This window comes from Squalius cephalus, assembly GCF_949319135.1.
Source record: "Squalius cephalus genome assembly, chromosome: 21".
In the NCBI taxonomy this organism is placed as follows: Eukaryota; Metazoa; Chordata; class Actinopteri; order Cypriniformes; family Leuciscidae; genus Squalius; species Squalius cephalus.
Window position 1 is genome coordinate 19017506 of NC_137142.1, and position 16553 is coordinate 19034058.

General features: G+C 39.7%; 1 protein-coding gene across 1 annotated transcript in view; it reads left to right on the plus strand.

Moving 5' to 3' along the window:
- Positions 1–164: 164 nt before the first annotated feature.
- The window catches only part of rtn1a (reticulon 1a), a 33263-nt gene continuing 16874 nt past the window's right edge, over positions 165–16553 (plus strand). Inside the window, exons 1-3 of the mRNA XM_079854668.1 lie at positions 165–676; positions 11427–12227; positions 15539–16435. Of these exons, the coding sequence (XP_079710794.1) occupies positions 490–676; positions 11427–12227; positions 15539–16435 (1885 nt within the window). The 5' untranslated portion in view covers positions 165–489. The remainder of the gene's footprint in view (positions 677–11426; positions 12228–15538; positions 16436–16553) is intronic.

A 16553-nucleotide genomic window follows, 5' to 3' on the forward strand; every position in this document is an offset into this window, starting at 1 on the left:
AGAAATTAATAAATAAATTAGCTAATGGCTAATAAACATAATTAAGAGCACAATTTTTGACGAAAACTCATTTCAGCAACAATAACCAGGAAAAATGTCATGTTTATTAATAATTTTATGAATAGCTGAATGAATTCGTTGTCATTGCGTTGACGTCCATTTAAAAAGCTTAAATGTTGCGTGCGTCTTATGTGTAGCATGAACCACGCCCTTGGTGTGGAGGCGCGCGCACACGGACTGTCCTCTAACCGGAATGTCGCTTTCGTTCTCCGTCCTAAATCCGTGCCAACCGCGAGCCGCACAGATACAGTGACGTCAGCTCCGAGACACTGAACCAAACACATCAAGCCCACTGGCTCCGCTGCTGCGAGACGGGAAGCATCGGTCAGGATCGGCCATATTAAGCGTCACGTCTTTCAATCCCTTCTGCGATCTCACAGAATCGTTCTCGCTTCGGAACAAACTCTCTGCGTGAGATAACTTGCAAGCATGTCCGCCAATTCGAGCGAGGGGCCGGGTTTGGATGGGAAATGGTTCGAGGAGGAGGAGGAGAAGAACGGGATGTTTGGGAGCGCAGGGCCCCGCTTCGACGAGATGCGGGACGATTTGCTCGCGCCCAAGCAACAATTCCATCCCTTTGAAGGAAGCGGCGTTGCCATGGAAACTGCATCTACAGGTAAATTTGGGCTTTGTATAATTTCGCTTTGTGTGGTTTAGCGGCGACACCCGCATTTTGTAGTGCCGGGTATAAAAGAAAAGAAGAAGCAGATGAAGACGACGACGATGATGATGAATTGGAGATGAAGAGAGAGAGAGACAGACCAGGCCATGGGTGTGACAGCGCCTGGATGTCTCTGCGTACACAGACTCGCAGTGTGTGCTCTAGGCAACTGTGGTAGTTCAAACAACGTGATCAAACAAACGACACACACAATAAAACAAACAAAAACATTCTTATGCTGCTCTCTAATGGTTTTTAGAATTGCGCAATGATGATGAAAGAACTCTCAGAATGAGGATGATGCGTGTTCATAAAGCCACAATAATGTAATCATCATTTCTTTGTCTTTGTTCTCATCCTGTCTCACTGCCCTTTTTCTCCTCAGCCTGTCTAAATCGCAGGGTAGCCTATGGCTCAATAATTGGGCTTTGTCCACCCCTCTAATAGACCTCGAGCACAGCAGGACTATGAAAACTTATTTCAATATGACAGTTCATACTGTATTGACAATACAGTCTGACCCAACCCGAATGTTACTCATTTACAAGCTGGTGATTTCTTAAGAATTCATACGAATTAACCTAAAGATAAAATAGTTAGCTTCGAATTGCCATGAGAGTGTGTTGTCATACCTGCTGATTCAACCTTGTGCATCAAACTTTTGGAAAACACATTTGAATTCAATTTAATATTAGTATTTTATTCTGTATTCTGGTCAGTTACATTATGTCTGGTTTGTTGAGTCAGGCCTTAAAGTGCACTTAGTATTTATTTATTTTCCATTAAAAAGTCTTACAGAGAAAGAAATGAGTAGTAGACGACTTGAACATGATATGCACTCAAATGAGGCTCCAGTTACATTAGTAGCCTAATCTATTTTGCATGGAACCACCTCATGGGGCAGCATGTTGAGATCACATGACCAGCCAAAAATACCTCAAGTTAGCATCAGCTAGCTAGTTAGCGAGCCAGTTAGCATCAGCTAACTATATTTTTATAATGCGGCTCTTATAATGATTTTCAGCATGGTTCATTAATATTCATATTTATCTGTTATTTTGGCTTGTCTTTTTAATTTTAAGCTAGAACTGCTTGTACTTTGATTTAGCTGTAAATGTATAAAGCAAATTGCTTTGGCAGAGTGGGATCATTTTACCCCACCCTTGTTAAAAATCTAATAACATGAAAACTCTGGACATTTTTCGTACTTGGTTTATAATTTATGTCATTGTCACTGAATCCTATGATAACTAATCTAGACACATTTAACTTTTGTTTCACAGAAAAAAATACTTAAAAAGTACTTAAAGGGATAGTTCAACCAAAAATGAAAATTCTGTCATCCTTTACTTACTCTTAATTTGTTAAAAACCTGTATGAATTTCTTTTTTTCTGTTGAACACAAAATAAGATATTTTTAAAACAGTTGATGGACCCCATTGACTTGCATAGTATTTTGTTTCCATACTGTGGAGGTCAGTGGGGTCCATCAACTGTTTGGCTACCCATAGTCTTCAAAATATCTTCCTTTGTGTTCAGCAGAACAAAGAAATTCATACAGGTTTGGAACAACTTGAGGGTGAGTAAAGGATGACAGAATCCCCCCCCCCCCCCCCCACTCTACCCTACTCATTTTGTCTTGATTTTGTCTTGTTTTGCTTGCTGAATAGATTACTTTGCACTGCACATTTCTTCAAAGGCATTGGTAATAAAAGGTTACTGCATAAAAGTCTTAACATGACCACCATATTGGCCAGTGCTAATGCATAAAGTGCAATAGGGATGTGTCTGAAGCCTAAATCCGAATTCGGAAAGGCATGGAAAATGAATCGCGCATTCTACGGAGCCCCTAAAAGGGGGTTAGAAGTTAGACTTGCTGCGGTAGTCAGTTACATTACAGTACAGATTTCACTTATCACATGAAGAGAGTAAGGAGAGATGACTGACAGGACGATGTCGGATGATTTGGTGTGCAACAGATCCTGATGGACAAATCCATTGACAAATGTCTTGTAAAATGTGCGCTCAGTACCGCCACTCCCTATACACAGAGTACGCGTGATTGCAAATTGGAAAGTGAAAGTAAAAAGCGAACCCGCATTTTGATAGCGGCTCCGCGTTGCCCGCAGATTATATACAATATAATTATTGTCAATATATATTTCAATAATCAATATAATTAAATATACTATATAATTGCGAGAGAACGCATTGAAATATATATTTTTCCTCCCATTTATATTTTTTTCCCATCACCATGTCACTTTAGGTATTAGTAAAATTAATACCAAATATAGTATTCGACTTCGGGCACATCCCTACCTTAACTATCTTAGAGATTTATATATTGAGTATATTAGAGTTCGCCATGACTGAATATGCCAAAGAGAAATGGAAGAAAGTTTAGTTCTGGCTACAGATTTGTTCAGGATGTCAACATTTATGGACACATTTTTAGCAAAGGTTGCGTTATTGGCCTAAACATGTTGTTTCAACCTATGTAGCTGTTTTGATGCTATGAACAAGAAAGTATTATTCTGCATTGTAAAGCTGGAGTTTTCTCTTTTTCTGCGTATTTCTGAGCTGCTAAAACTAAACCCTCACTGACTGTAACAAATAATGACAGTGAGTTTATTAAGATAAGGTGGTCTGGCGTCCTAAACCTCAGACAATGATGTGGATTTAATACAGGACAACAATAAAACACAGAACTACCATATCAAGAAGGAAGTGTACATGATTGCAGGTTCGGAGGCAGGCATCCAAGCACTCATAGTGGTACTTTAATTGTGCCTCATGCTGCAGTGTTAAATGTGCTTTTAGTGTTTCTCTGGATCAATGTGACTGATAAAGTAGCAACGTATCTATAGAAACCCTCTCAGAGCGAAGCCTATCACGCACATAGCAGTAAAGTACATACAGTGAAATACACTCAAAGTCATCAGAGCTTTTCACTGCTTTTTCATGTTGCTAATTGTCAGTTTCTGCTTCTGCAGGTGCTCTTCGGTCCATTAAGACTTTGATTGAGCCGCCATTATGGCTCAGAGTGGGGAACCAGAGGTCCAGGGGTCAGAAAGTAAAAGTCCTGCCATATGTTTATTCTTCCCGTGAACTCAGCCAGCTGATTTCACTAATTAGTTCTATCTCCTGGCTGAAAAACTGTGATAATTAGCTGTGATTGGTGATAACCAGGTGATTGGATCAAAATACTGAGTAGGACTTTTACTTTCTGAACCTAGACTTTACACCTCTGGGGGAAACTGGGCATACACACACACATACGCCTATGCGTACACAGTTTCTCTCACATGCTCAAATATTCATGAGCTGGGGCCTGAAATCCCTCAGCTTCCCCCATGCACTGCATGGTTAGCTTTAACACACACACACACTCGCGCATACACAAACCCTTACCCAGCTGACAAAAATATGTTCAAAGAACATTTTGAGATTGTTCCTGTTAAGTTATGGAAACATTATGTCCTCAGAATGTTCAAAATGTCCCATGTTTTTTCTTGTTTGAAAACAAAAATGAAAAAGTAACGTTTGAAAAATGTTAGATGAACTAAAATGTTTCATGAATTATGTACAAATAACGTCTTCTTGCTAACGTTTTGAGAACTTCATTAAGACCAGATAACTATGAAAAACATTACTGGAAGAATGTTTGTTAATGACTTTAAGAGAACCTGGGAAAGAGAACCTGGGAAAATGCAGACAAAGTCTTTCCTCCTCTCATGGACGCAAGCCCAATTACGCATATTCTCTTGAAGGCATTCAAATGCACTCACACAAAGACTCTTTCTCTCTCTTTCCCTCTTTCACACTCTGGCTATGGTGAGGTTCTTGTTTCTTCCTCTCTCTCTCTCTCTCTCTCTCTCTCTCTCTCTCTCTCTCTCTCTCTCTCTCTCTCTCTCTCTCTTCCTGTCTTTCATGTTGGTTTGGGCTGTAGTTGGCTCTGTCTTTAGCATTCTCCCTTTTTAAACAAACAGAGGGAGGTCTATTTATAGGCTGAGTGAGAGCGAGACATAGCTCAGTCTTTTTACAGTAGCCAAGTCAGTGAGCTTACAGCTCTTTAAAAAAGCTGGAAAAAGATCTGTCCACATGGTGAGCTGCTCAACACAACATAAATCCCATAACTCTGATTGTACCATCAGTAACATCACTCACACATGTCAATATGTCCAGCGTAATCCACTTCTGACGGTCTCTCTCCCCCTAGTTGTCTCTCTCTCTCTCTCTCTCTCTCTCTCTCTCTCTCTCTCTCTCTCTCTCTGTCTGCCTGTCTAATATGCTGAGGGAAAAGGCCTAAACGAGGAGGAATGCTGGAGTGTACTGTCTGTCTGCATTCACAGAGTCACTCGGGCATGAGAGAGAGACCGAGCGAGATCAACAAACAGTGCAGGGTGAATGTGAAAAGAGCATTCCTTCTGTCACTTTCAGCCAAAGGCGGTCAGCATACAAGGACCACTCGAATAGAGCGCGACACCATTTCTCCATCGAGAAATTGATTGTATAAACCTTTCAAGACAGACCTACCTAGAATTTTGAGGTTGGTAAATGGTGGCACAAAAGTCAATGTGATTTCAGCTTCATTTTAAATTTTTTGTATTTGTATTTATTTATTTCTAATGCACCTTCCAGGCTACACAGTTACTCCAAACTGCTGTACAATGCAAATAATATAAAACAAAAGACAAAAAAAAAGTAAATACAACAAAAAATGACAACAGAACAACAATCAATACAACACCCATTAAAATAATGAAGTAAAATGTGAGAGAGAACAGGTGTGACTTTAGAGTAGATGGTACTTAAAGATATTTAAAGTTGGGGAAGATCTAACAACGAAGGGCAGTTTATTCCATAATCTTGGACCAGTGACAGTGAAAGCACGATCACCCTTCAATTTAAGACGCACTCAGGGAATAGTTAACAGGAGCTTATTTGAGGATCTAAGCCTTACTTTTGAATTATAAGGCTTAAAGGGATAGTTCACTTTGAAATTAAATTTTGGTATGTTTTAGCTTACCTCAAGAGCATCCAAGAGGTGTCTTTGTTTCCGCAGTAGTTTCAATTTTGATCTTTTTAAGTCAAACCGTTCTTGTCTCTCAGTCGTATAATGCAGGTCTATAGTCACTATCTCAAAGAGCATGCACAGTGAAGTCCAAATTAAAGGAGAACTCCGGTCCATTTTAACATTGAGCTCATTTTTTTGTACATTTGGAGTGCTGTCAATACAGAGAACAACGACAAAAATCGGTGTTGCCTACACCGAGTTATCCTCTTTTTAAAATTTGCACCCTGTTGACTTCAATGGGGCAAGTTTTAAACCTGCTTTTAGCCTCTTAACATCCTTGATGTGTCATTACAAGTGCACAGGTCATGTGAGTGATTCCTTCGGAGTGAACGCGGGTCAATCTGACTGCAGTAGATGTGAAAGATATGAATAAAAATTATATTTATTTAGCCAGCGCTCATACCTGTATTTACATCCTGTTTTCGGTCAAAGTCCAGTAATCGATTGTCGAGTTCACGCGCATGATCATAGGTACTAAAACAATGCGCGTGAACTCGACAATCGATTACTGGACTTTGACCGAAAACAGGATGTAAATACAGGTATGAGCGCTGGCTAAATAAATATAATTTTTATTCATATCTTTCACATCTACTGCAGTCAGATTGACCCGCGTTCACTCCGAAGGAATCACTCACATGACCTGTGCACTTGTAATGACACATCAAGGATGTTAAGAGGCTAAAAGCAGGTTTAGTACTTGCCCCATTGAAGTCAACAGGGTGCAAATTTTAAAAAGAGGATAACTCGGTGTAGGCAACACCGATTTTTGTCGTTGTTCTCTGTATTGACAGCACTCCAAATGTACAAAAAAATGAGCTCAATGTTAAAATTGACCGGAGGTCTCCTTTAAACAATTCCCCGTCGTAAGTACACATTGATGGCCTAAGACACGAAACGAGCGGTTTGTGTGAGAAAACGAACAGTATTTATATCGTTTTTACCTCTTGTACACTTTCCGGCGCTTGCGCAGACTAAGCCAGAACGCGCGCACACGTCACACACCAGGAAGCGCGCGCGCCCTCAGATCACATGGACGTGGTTGTGTAGAGGTAAAAACGATATAAATACTGTTCGTTTTCTCACACAAACCGCTCGTTTCGTGTCTTAGGCAATCAATGTGTACTTACGATGGGGAATTGTTTAATTTGGACTTCTCTGTGCATGCTCTTTCAGATAGTGACCATAGACCTGCATTATATGACTGACAGACAAGAACGGTTTGACCTAAAAATATCAAAATTGAAACTACTGCGGAAACAAAGACACCTACATCTTGGATGCCCTTGAGGTAAGCTAAAACATACCAAAATTTAATTTCAAAGTGAACTATCCCTTTAATAAGCTGAACTAAGTATTCTGGAGCTGTGCCATGTTAATTGTTTATATAAAAATTATGTTGTTTACTCAGCTTCATGTCATTCCAAAATCCAAGCCTGTATTTTATTCAGTCCAGAATATTACTTTCTCTGTATTGACAACTACACTGAGACATTTTCTTTTTTACAATATCTTCTATTCCACAGAAGAAAGAAAGTCATACAGGTTTGGAATGACATGAGGTTGAGTAAATGATGACAGATTTTTTTTTAATTTTTTGGTAAACTGTCCCTTTAATTGCTAGTAACTAAACTACCCATGATCCTCCACCAATCAGAGAAGTCGCTGTTACCATGGAAATACAAGTCCTGCCAAAAAAGCTCAACAGTGGCCTACTCCCTGCAAGCGCTGCTAATGACATAATTGACCCTGTTTCCCAATGTGTATAGTATCCATTCTAAATAGTATGTGAGATTAGAATAAGTCCCAAAGCATAGTATGTTGAAAAGAGTATGCCAAAAGTCCCCGGATGGTCTACTATTTGAAGCGTGGATCAGGAGGATTCAGTTCAAAACTACAAACATGAATAAAAAGTGTTAAAGAACTATTGAAATGGTGAATGTGGGCGACTGACGGTTAAGTAGAGAGGTTTAGATAAAGGGGTGAGTGACTAATACTCAAACATTTAACCTGATTAAAAATATTTATTTCACGTTATCTGTGTTATATTTCATATGCAAAAACAATGTGAACTTTTATAAAGATCCGTTTGGCCATTAACTTTTAAATGCATCATTATGCAAAAAGGAGAGATCCCTGCATTAAAGACCCACGATGGGCAGATCATGGAGGCGCTACTTATTTTCTCTCCAATAAAGTAGGAAATGAAATGAAATTAAATGTGGAGGATGTTAATTGTGAGAAAATGATTGACAGGCTAGTTTACGGTGACAGGATGCATGTAAATATGACAGAGCTCCCATTAAAAATACAATTTTATGAAATGATAGTATGTCCCAAAGCTTTTCTACTTTTCTGCTACACACTTAAAAGTATGGATTTTTTTCACCAAAAGAGTATACATACTTTTAGGGTGTAGTATAAGTAGGTAAATTGGGATGCAGCTTGAATCAGCATACTACACTTACTATAAAGAGACATGGCCGAAATAGTAAATTTAGTATGCTATACTGAATTCAGCCACACCCATAAAACAAAATTTGTCTTTGTCACTTCGAAAGATTGTTTTGGTCTGTTGCTTAGAACTCTGTATTGAAGAATTTTTCAAATATCTGTGGCTAAAATGAATAGGGAAAATATTTCCAAAATCAAAGGTGCTGAAATACGGGCAATCACTTTTGCATTCTCTTAAAAGAGAGAGCAGGTCCTCCATTTATCTCATTCTGTTTTTCTGCTGTCATGTGTTGGCAAGACACTCACATTGTCAATGTGTCAGATATTAACACATTTAACACACAAACAAAAATGGAGAAGGCAATTTCGTAAAGCGCTGTGGCAAGATTCAGTGTAAAAAAAATAAAAAAATAAAAAATTAGCAGATGAGGCAAGAGAAATATTGAAAATAAATGTATGTTGAGATGTGTATTCTGACACATACTGTAAAATTTCTATTTAGCTTTAATTTATTTATATTTCAGTTTTAGTCATTTCATTTTCATTCAAGTTTTTCATCTAATATAGGCTTTAGACAGCAAGATATCTTGCTAGGTTTTGAAAGCGCTTCATTACCTTCTTCAAACGGTGGTCTGCCTTGGGTCCATTATGATGTTATTTCCTACTGTAATTTTAGCGCAGGGTGATGGGCATGTAATAGAAGTGTGTACTTGTTATTGTAGATTTAACAGTCACAGGGTTCATCGTCAATTTTCATTAATCCTCTTAAGAGTCGGCTGATTTCACAGAGAGAGCAGATGTTTACAGCTGTGTCTCAGAGGGTTGTGTGGGGTTCACCAGTCTGAATGTCACTACATGTTCAAACTTCCTATCTGCTCTTTCTCTCAGTCCAGTGGGAATCAGATTTACAGGAAAAAGAATCGACTTTCATGTTGATTCTCTGCATAGATTCTTTTTCAGCTCTCTCCTTTGCCTAATATCTTTGTGTAGGGCTGTGTCTTGGTCTATTGTCTTTTTCGTATTTTTTTTCTATTTTTGAGTGCAGATGCACAAATTTTCTAAACCTCCATGAGTATCTACATATCTAAATGTAGTAAATCTGATGTCTAACCCCTGAACATGGCTGAGTCTACTGTGTTTGTATAGACAAAACTGAGGGGCTTTATGTGCCTCTATGTGCTTTAAAGGGTTAGTTCACCCAAAAATGAAAATTCTGTCAGTAATTACTCACCCTCATGTTGCTCCAACCGCGTAAGACCTTCGTTCATCTTCGGAACACAAATTAAGATATTTTTGATGAAATCTGAGCTATGTCTCACTCCTCCATAGGCTGCTAGGTGACCGAAACTTGCTGGCCCAGAAAAGTTATTAAAGAGATCGTTAATATAGTCCAAGTGACTACAGTGGCTCAATCTTAAGTATATCAAGAGACGAGAATACTTTTTGTGCGCAAAAACAAACAAAAATAACGACTTTATTCCACTATTCATTTCCTTCTCTCTGGGCCTCGTAGTGTTTTTGCGCTGCGCGTCTGTGTTGCACGTCATCACACATCACACACATGACCAGCTTCGGCCAATTGTGAGCCTACGTGGTGACGTGTAACACAGACGCGCAGCGCAAAAACACTACGTGAACCAACTAGAGGCCCAGAGAGAAGGAAATGAATAGTGGAATAAAGTTGTTATTTTTGTTTGTTTTTGAGCACAAAAAGTATTCTCGTCTCTTGATATACTTAAGATTAAGCCACTGTAGTCACTTGGACTATATTAACGATCTCTTTAATAACTTTTCTGGGCCAGCAAGTTTCGGTCACCTAGCAGCCTATGGAGGAGTGATCAGCTCTCAGATTACATCAAAAATATCTTAATTTATGTTCCGAAGATGAACGAAGGTCTTACGCGGTTGGAACAACATGAGGGTGAGTAATTACTGACAGAATTTTCATTTTTGGGTGAACTAACCCTTTAAAGGGGTGGTTGATTGATTTCACTTTTCTAACTTTAGTTAGTGTGTAATGTTGCTGTTTGAGCATAAACAACGTCTGCAAAGTTTCAACGCTCAGTTCAAAGCAAAGGAAGATATTTGCTTTTAAAGAAATCATTTTTTAAGGACTGCAACAAACGGCTGGTAGGGACTACACGACATTCCTCCCGGGTTAGTGACATCACAAACCCTAAAATTGACATAAACCCCGCCCCCGGGAACACGCAGTCCATATTGAGAAGACGAAGAGTTGTTGTAGTAGAGCACATTTGTGAGTCTGCTCAAGCTGTCGCATCCGTCTTTTCACATGCAATACAGTACGAAACACAAATGCAATAGTATGTCACTCTGAAGGCATCTTACAACAGTTCCCACACGAGTGATTTTATAGATTATCATGACAGAATATGCTTATTGAAGATAGTTAACTCCACATCAGCAACATAAATTCATCAACTAAGCATTCAGAAAAGTACTGTTGCATTCTACATGTTGTCTCTTCTTGAGTCTCTCCATCGTTGTCCGTAACGATTATCTTAAAACTTAACATATAATATTATCTTGAAACCACATTTTTTTCTGGCAAGTTGATTATATATATTGATTATCATTTACTGCTGTATTTTGAAAGGAACTAAAGTATGGTCATTGGTCATATCATTTTTTCCCTGGAAAATATTTTGGGTCTGAATATGTGTTTACAACAACAAAAATCTGTTCTGAATTTGTATCTTTGAATGCATATTATCATACGAACAAACATCCTACAGTTGCACTGATTTAAGTCTCCAAACACTTAGGCCCGGTTTCACAGACAGAGCTTAGATTAAGCTAGGCTTAGGCCTTAGTTCAATTAGGACGTTTAAGTAGCTTTTTTAAACGTGCCTTAGAAAAAAAAACATAACTGTTGTGCATCTTGAGACAAAACAATGGCACTGACATATTTTAAGATATTTAAGATAAGTTAAGACAGCTCAAACATGCATTTTAGTCTGTGACTAGGCTTAAGCCTTGTCTGTTAAACCGGGCATTAGTATATTAATATAGTGTTTTGTGTGCATCAGCAGAAAAATGCACTCATTCTTGAACCAATAATGGAAACAGACATAATTGAAAAATAATTTCAATCCAGACAGATATGGATTTCCATTACTAATAACATTTGTTGTCTCTCTCTTTCTCTAGATGACTCTCTGTCAGACATGTTCATGAAGTCATCGCCAGGAGAGGGTGATCTGTACACCTCTCTTCTGTCCTCAAAGTCCTCCTCCAATCCTTTTAATGATGGTGCCTCTCTCTTCGCCTCTGAGGGCAACCGTTCTCCACCTGCTCCCACTGGAACCGACTCTGGAATCGGCATGACCCCAGGTGACCCCTCAGACCATCAGACAACCCTGCAGGGCTCACACAAGACTGACCATTACAGCTACATGGACATGGGGGATGATCTCTGTGATTTTGGTAGTGTGGGCAATGCCAAAAACAAGCAGCAGCCTCCAATGTCTGGCTATGGAGATGACGAAGATGATGATGACGAAGACGAAGATGACATCCAGGACTTCAAGTCTAAGATTCATGAAAAGGAAAGTAAGGAATCCAGCCATGACCCCTTCGATCTGGGTCACTATTTGGAGAAGAGCCCTCTTGGACCTGAAGAAACGAAGGTGAAGAACAGTCAGGGATCGGCCGGCGGGCAGCATGCGTTTCCATACGTGGAGGATCCTTCGGACGAAGAGATGGCAGATTTCCGGTCATACCGTAGGATGGAAACGCCACAGAGTGCCAGTCCTGTAAAGATCACCGTGACAACAGAATCCCACTCTGCCACGACCCAGCCAGTGAGAGTGTCTCCACAAGGGGGCATGTTCGAGAGAGAGAGCGTGCTCAGTTTTGGTCAGCAGGGTCTTCCCACCGTAACACTGTCAGAACCAGAAGACGACAGCGCAGCCTCGTCAGCTAACCACTCCCCTAACCACTCCCCTACAGGTAGATCCCTCCCACTTGTGATTGAGAATTGAATTGAATTGAATTGAATTGAGAATGCTCTTTATATTAAATCCATTTCTGTATTTGAAGTGAATTTAAATAGGGGTAGAAAACCGGATGTAGACATGATGCAGAATTAACTGAATTCATGTAACCAATTTTTAACTAGAAAAACCAAATTAAGCCTAGTTATTAGGTCTTGAAGGTACAATAGGAGGTGCAACCAAAAATCTAAAGTTCATCCCAATTGAAGAAAAGGTGCAACACTCACTCTAGAAAAAAGTTTGAACTTTATTAGTTGAAAGGGAGGGTAGGCAATTTCGTAGAGGCTAGCAATAGCAATATAGCTTTGACAGCATTATATCCCACTCTCCCCTCAGAGTGTCTGTAAAGCCACGCCTCCTCCAAACACATGAATGAGCAGGTCATGCAAGGCCAGAGAAGATTCTGCAAAGCGCCACGAGAGACTGCGTTAGATTCAAACGCAGTCTCAAAACATATACCAGTACAATAAAGGTTTTTTTTTATTCGCTTTGGTACTATTTTCACAAGTAAGGTGTACATTTTCAAAACTCTTAGTACAAAAATTCAAACTGATCACGCTTGTAACACAGCTAGTCTTCCTTTCATAATGTTTGTAATAGTGTCTATTCAGTGTGTTATCAAAAGGTGTGATGAAGTATGACACTGCCATGAGGTTTTGTGCTAGAACAGAGTTTACTGGCAATATGTTCTCACTGTATACCATATGACTGAATCTGTACTGTAGTTGACCTTTACAGATGAAGGGTGAGTTACAGTAATGTGGCAGCCTCTACCATGGTAATCTGGCATATATACTGTTATGTAAAACGCTGTATTTGATGCCATCTGTCTCCCTTGATGCATCTCTGATCAATCTGATGTTACACACACAGTCATTGACTGTTTCCTCTCCCTTGTACTCTATCCTGCACTATGTTCACAAATGGCAAATTTCTTTCTCTCTCTTTCTCTCTCTCTCTCTCTCTCTCTCTCTCTAGAAGTCTGTAGAAACTGTCTATAGAATCAATATCTATAGAAATCTATAGGTGTACAAAATGATTAATTGATTAATCATTAAATTCATTTGGATTAAATAATAGACAAACGTATTAAACTGAACGAGAAGAGATGCAAATCAAAAGTTTGATAGTAAGAGCATTATGAAAGGCAGTTACTGTGAATGAAACATACATGAAACACTTATTTTTTGTTGTGAAAATGATACTTTGTGATTTTGTGTATTGTACTAACACTAGTGATTTTGTGTATTGTACTAAGTGCTAAAATGTTTGAAAAAAGTGCACTTTTGATGGTCTGTTGACCTTATTAGCACTAAGAGTTTTGAGACTGTACAACTTACTTGTGAAAATAGTACCAAAGCGAATAAAAAAAAAAACTGTAATAATGAACGTAAACAATTCGGACTTGTACCACCTGACTGCTGCAGATTCATTTTGGCATTGATAGTGTTGCCAGAGAAATTCATAAATCTGAGTCTGAGGACATGACCGCTCCGGGTAAGAACTTTCACGTTCATGGCGTGAACGCAGCATAAGGTCGTTGTTTTGATTCAGGAGGAATTGTAAAAGGCAGCCTCTGTTTGTTTGCGGCGTTCGATGACTGTCTGTCTACAACTCTGCATAGCCTTTCAGAACGTGCCGTTGACGTCAGATGTCTGCATGAGCAGGGTGCGCGGAGGTATGGAAATAAGTCTGGTAAATGCATAAATGTAAATACATGTTGACAGGCAGATAGGACATCGACACGTCGTATCATTGCATTCTGACCGAATGCAATGATTGGACAAACATTTTTTGGTCCTGAGACTTCCACAGAAGATATATGTACATGTTTTAAAATGTAGACCTCTATTATTGATTGCTATCAGGAAATGAAGGTTTCATCCAGAATAACAAAAAGTGTTTATGAAAAATTGCCAACTCTGTCAAGGCCTTCAACAGACATAGTAATGGAGAGTATGGCCCTGTCCCAATTGGCACACTTCATATGCACTTTCGGTCTTGTGGACTTACAATGGCTGCCGCATGCGCGTCTGTTAAAGGAGAACTTCGGTTAATTTTAACATTGAGCAAATTTTTTTGTAAATTTGGAGTGCTGTCAGTACAGAGAACAACGACAAAAATCGGTGTTGCCTACACCGTGTTATCCTCTTTTTAAAATTTGCACCCTGTTGACTTCAATGGGGCAAGTTTTAAACCTGCTTTTAGCCTCTTAACATCCTTGATGTGTCATTACAAGTGCCCAGCCATGTTGAGTGATTCCTTTAGAGTTAACACGGGTGAATCTGACTGCAGTAGATGTGAAAGATATTAATAAAAATGATGTTAATTCAGCCAGCGCAAATACCTGTGTTTACTTCCTGTTTTCGGCCGAAGTCCGAAGTAGTCGATTGTCGAGTTCACTCGCGTGATAACCTATGCGCGTGAACTCGACAATCGACTACTGTGGACTTCGACCGAAAACAGGAAGTAGGCAACACCGATTTTTGTCGTTGTTCTCTGTACTGACAGCACTCCAAATTTACAAAAAAATGAGCTCAATGTTAAAATTGACCCGAGTTCTCCTTTAAGTCCGTGAGACCGTAGGGTGTCCCATTTGTAATTTTAGGTCTCATAAGGGTGCTCGCGAGCGCCCCCTATGCAGTCGATTTGTGCCCTCGATGCGCACTTTGGGCTCCGCTGCAGACTTTTTCCCGACAGTCAAAGCGGCGTTACGTAACGAAAGTGCGGACTCAAAGGAAGACCGTAAGTGCTTAGGGTGCCATTTGGGACAGGGCCTATGATAGATAGATAGATAGATAGATAGATAGATAGATAGATAGATAGATAGATAGATAGATAGATAGATAGATAGATAGATAGATAGATAGATAGATAGTGTGAAATACAATCAATTCACAGACATTTAATCTTCAAATTCAGAGTCATGAGTTGTAAGTGAGATTTCAATTGTGATTTCTATATTTTGGATAATTATTTATACAAATATATATTGTATTTATTTAGTTAGTTGAAAAAACTGCTTTTAAACAGTTTATTTCTCATAATTGCAACAAATTACTTTATCTCAATAACATTTTTGTACTCTTGAGGCATAAATGGGTATTAGAGGCAGAAAAAACCCTCATCTGGAGTGTTAAGGTCTTGCCTCTAATTCATTTTTTAGTGCATATTTGAAAATTATAATACATATTATATTTGTTCCGTCATATTTTAGTCTTTCTTAAATTCTTACATTTTGTTACTTTCCTCAATCCTCTTTTTCAGGTCGCGAGTCTCCATCTGATGTGCTGTTCCAGCCTGCAGGAATGAAGTCTATGAGCTCCACCCAAGATTCCAGCAGCATCAGCTCTCATCCCAATCTTCCTGCAGCCCAGGACATCAAGAGTTCAGCCAAACCCTCATCCCCGTGGGATCAAGACCTTCACGGCAGTGAAGACGAGTCTGGAGATTCAGAAATTGAGCAAGTGGCTGAAGATTCTGATTCGCCGATACACGACTTGACATCAAAGACCCCGCCCACAAAAGACGGATTCAGTCCAGCAAGCAACCCATTTGAGCAGACCAGCTACACATCTGCCACTGATAAAGCTAGTAACCCATTTGACAAGCCACAAACCAACAAGGTCAGTGTTAGTAACCCATTTGAGCTATCTGGGGGAACCAAGGTGGGCTTTGGTCAATCCAGCAACCCTCCACTTTATAGTCTGTTACGAGAGGAAAGGGAGGCGGAGCTCGACAGCGACCTGCTAATCGAATCAGCTTCTGAAGAAAGTCCCAAGAGGGAGCAGGAATATTCTGCCCCAAAACCTCCTGAAACATCATCTCCCTTGACCACAGGCGTCACGTCCTCGAAGCCCATCACAACCTCCTCCCCTTCGGCCGCTCCCTTCACCGACCCCCCAGCCAACACCCTGAGAGAAACAGAGAAAGAAAAAGAGAAGGAAAAGGAGAAAGCAGTGCATGTTGAGAAGCCCAAGCCGCAACCAGAGGACAGCTGGTCCACCAAACCCAGGCCTGCAGTAATGGGAACGTCTACAGTGACTCCGGAGCAGAACTCCGGTCAGGAGAAGGAGAATAAAAGCAAAAGCAGTATTGTGAGTTCTACCACAGAGAAAGAGGCTGATCTGTCCTTGTTACTCCATAGCTTCAGCAGACAGAAAGGTAAGATGCTCTGCGCTTATTCTTCCTCCAAGCAGTGTTGTTTTATTATCATTTAAATAATATAATGATATTAAATTAGTAACGATAAGGCATTTTTAAATACAAATAATGCATGCAT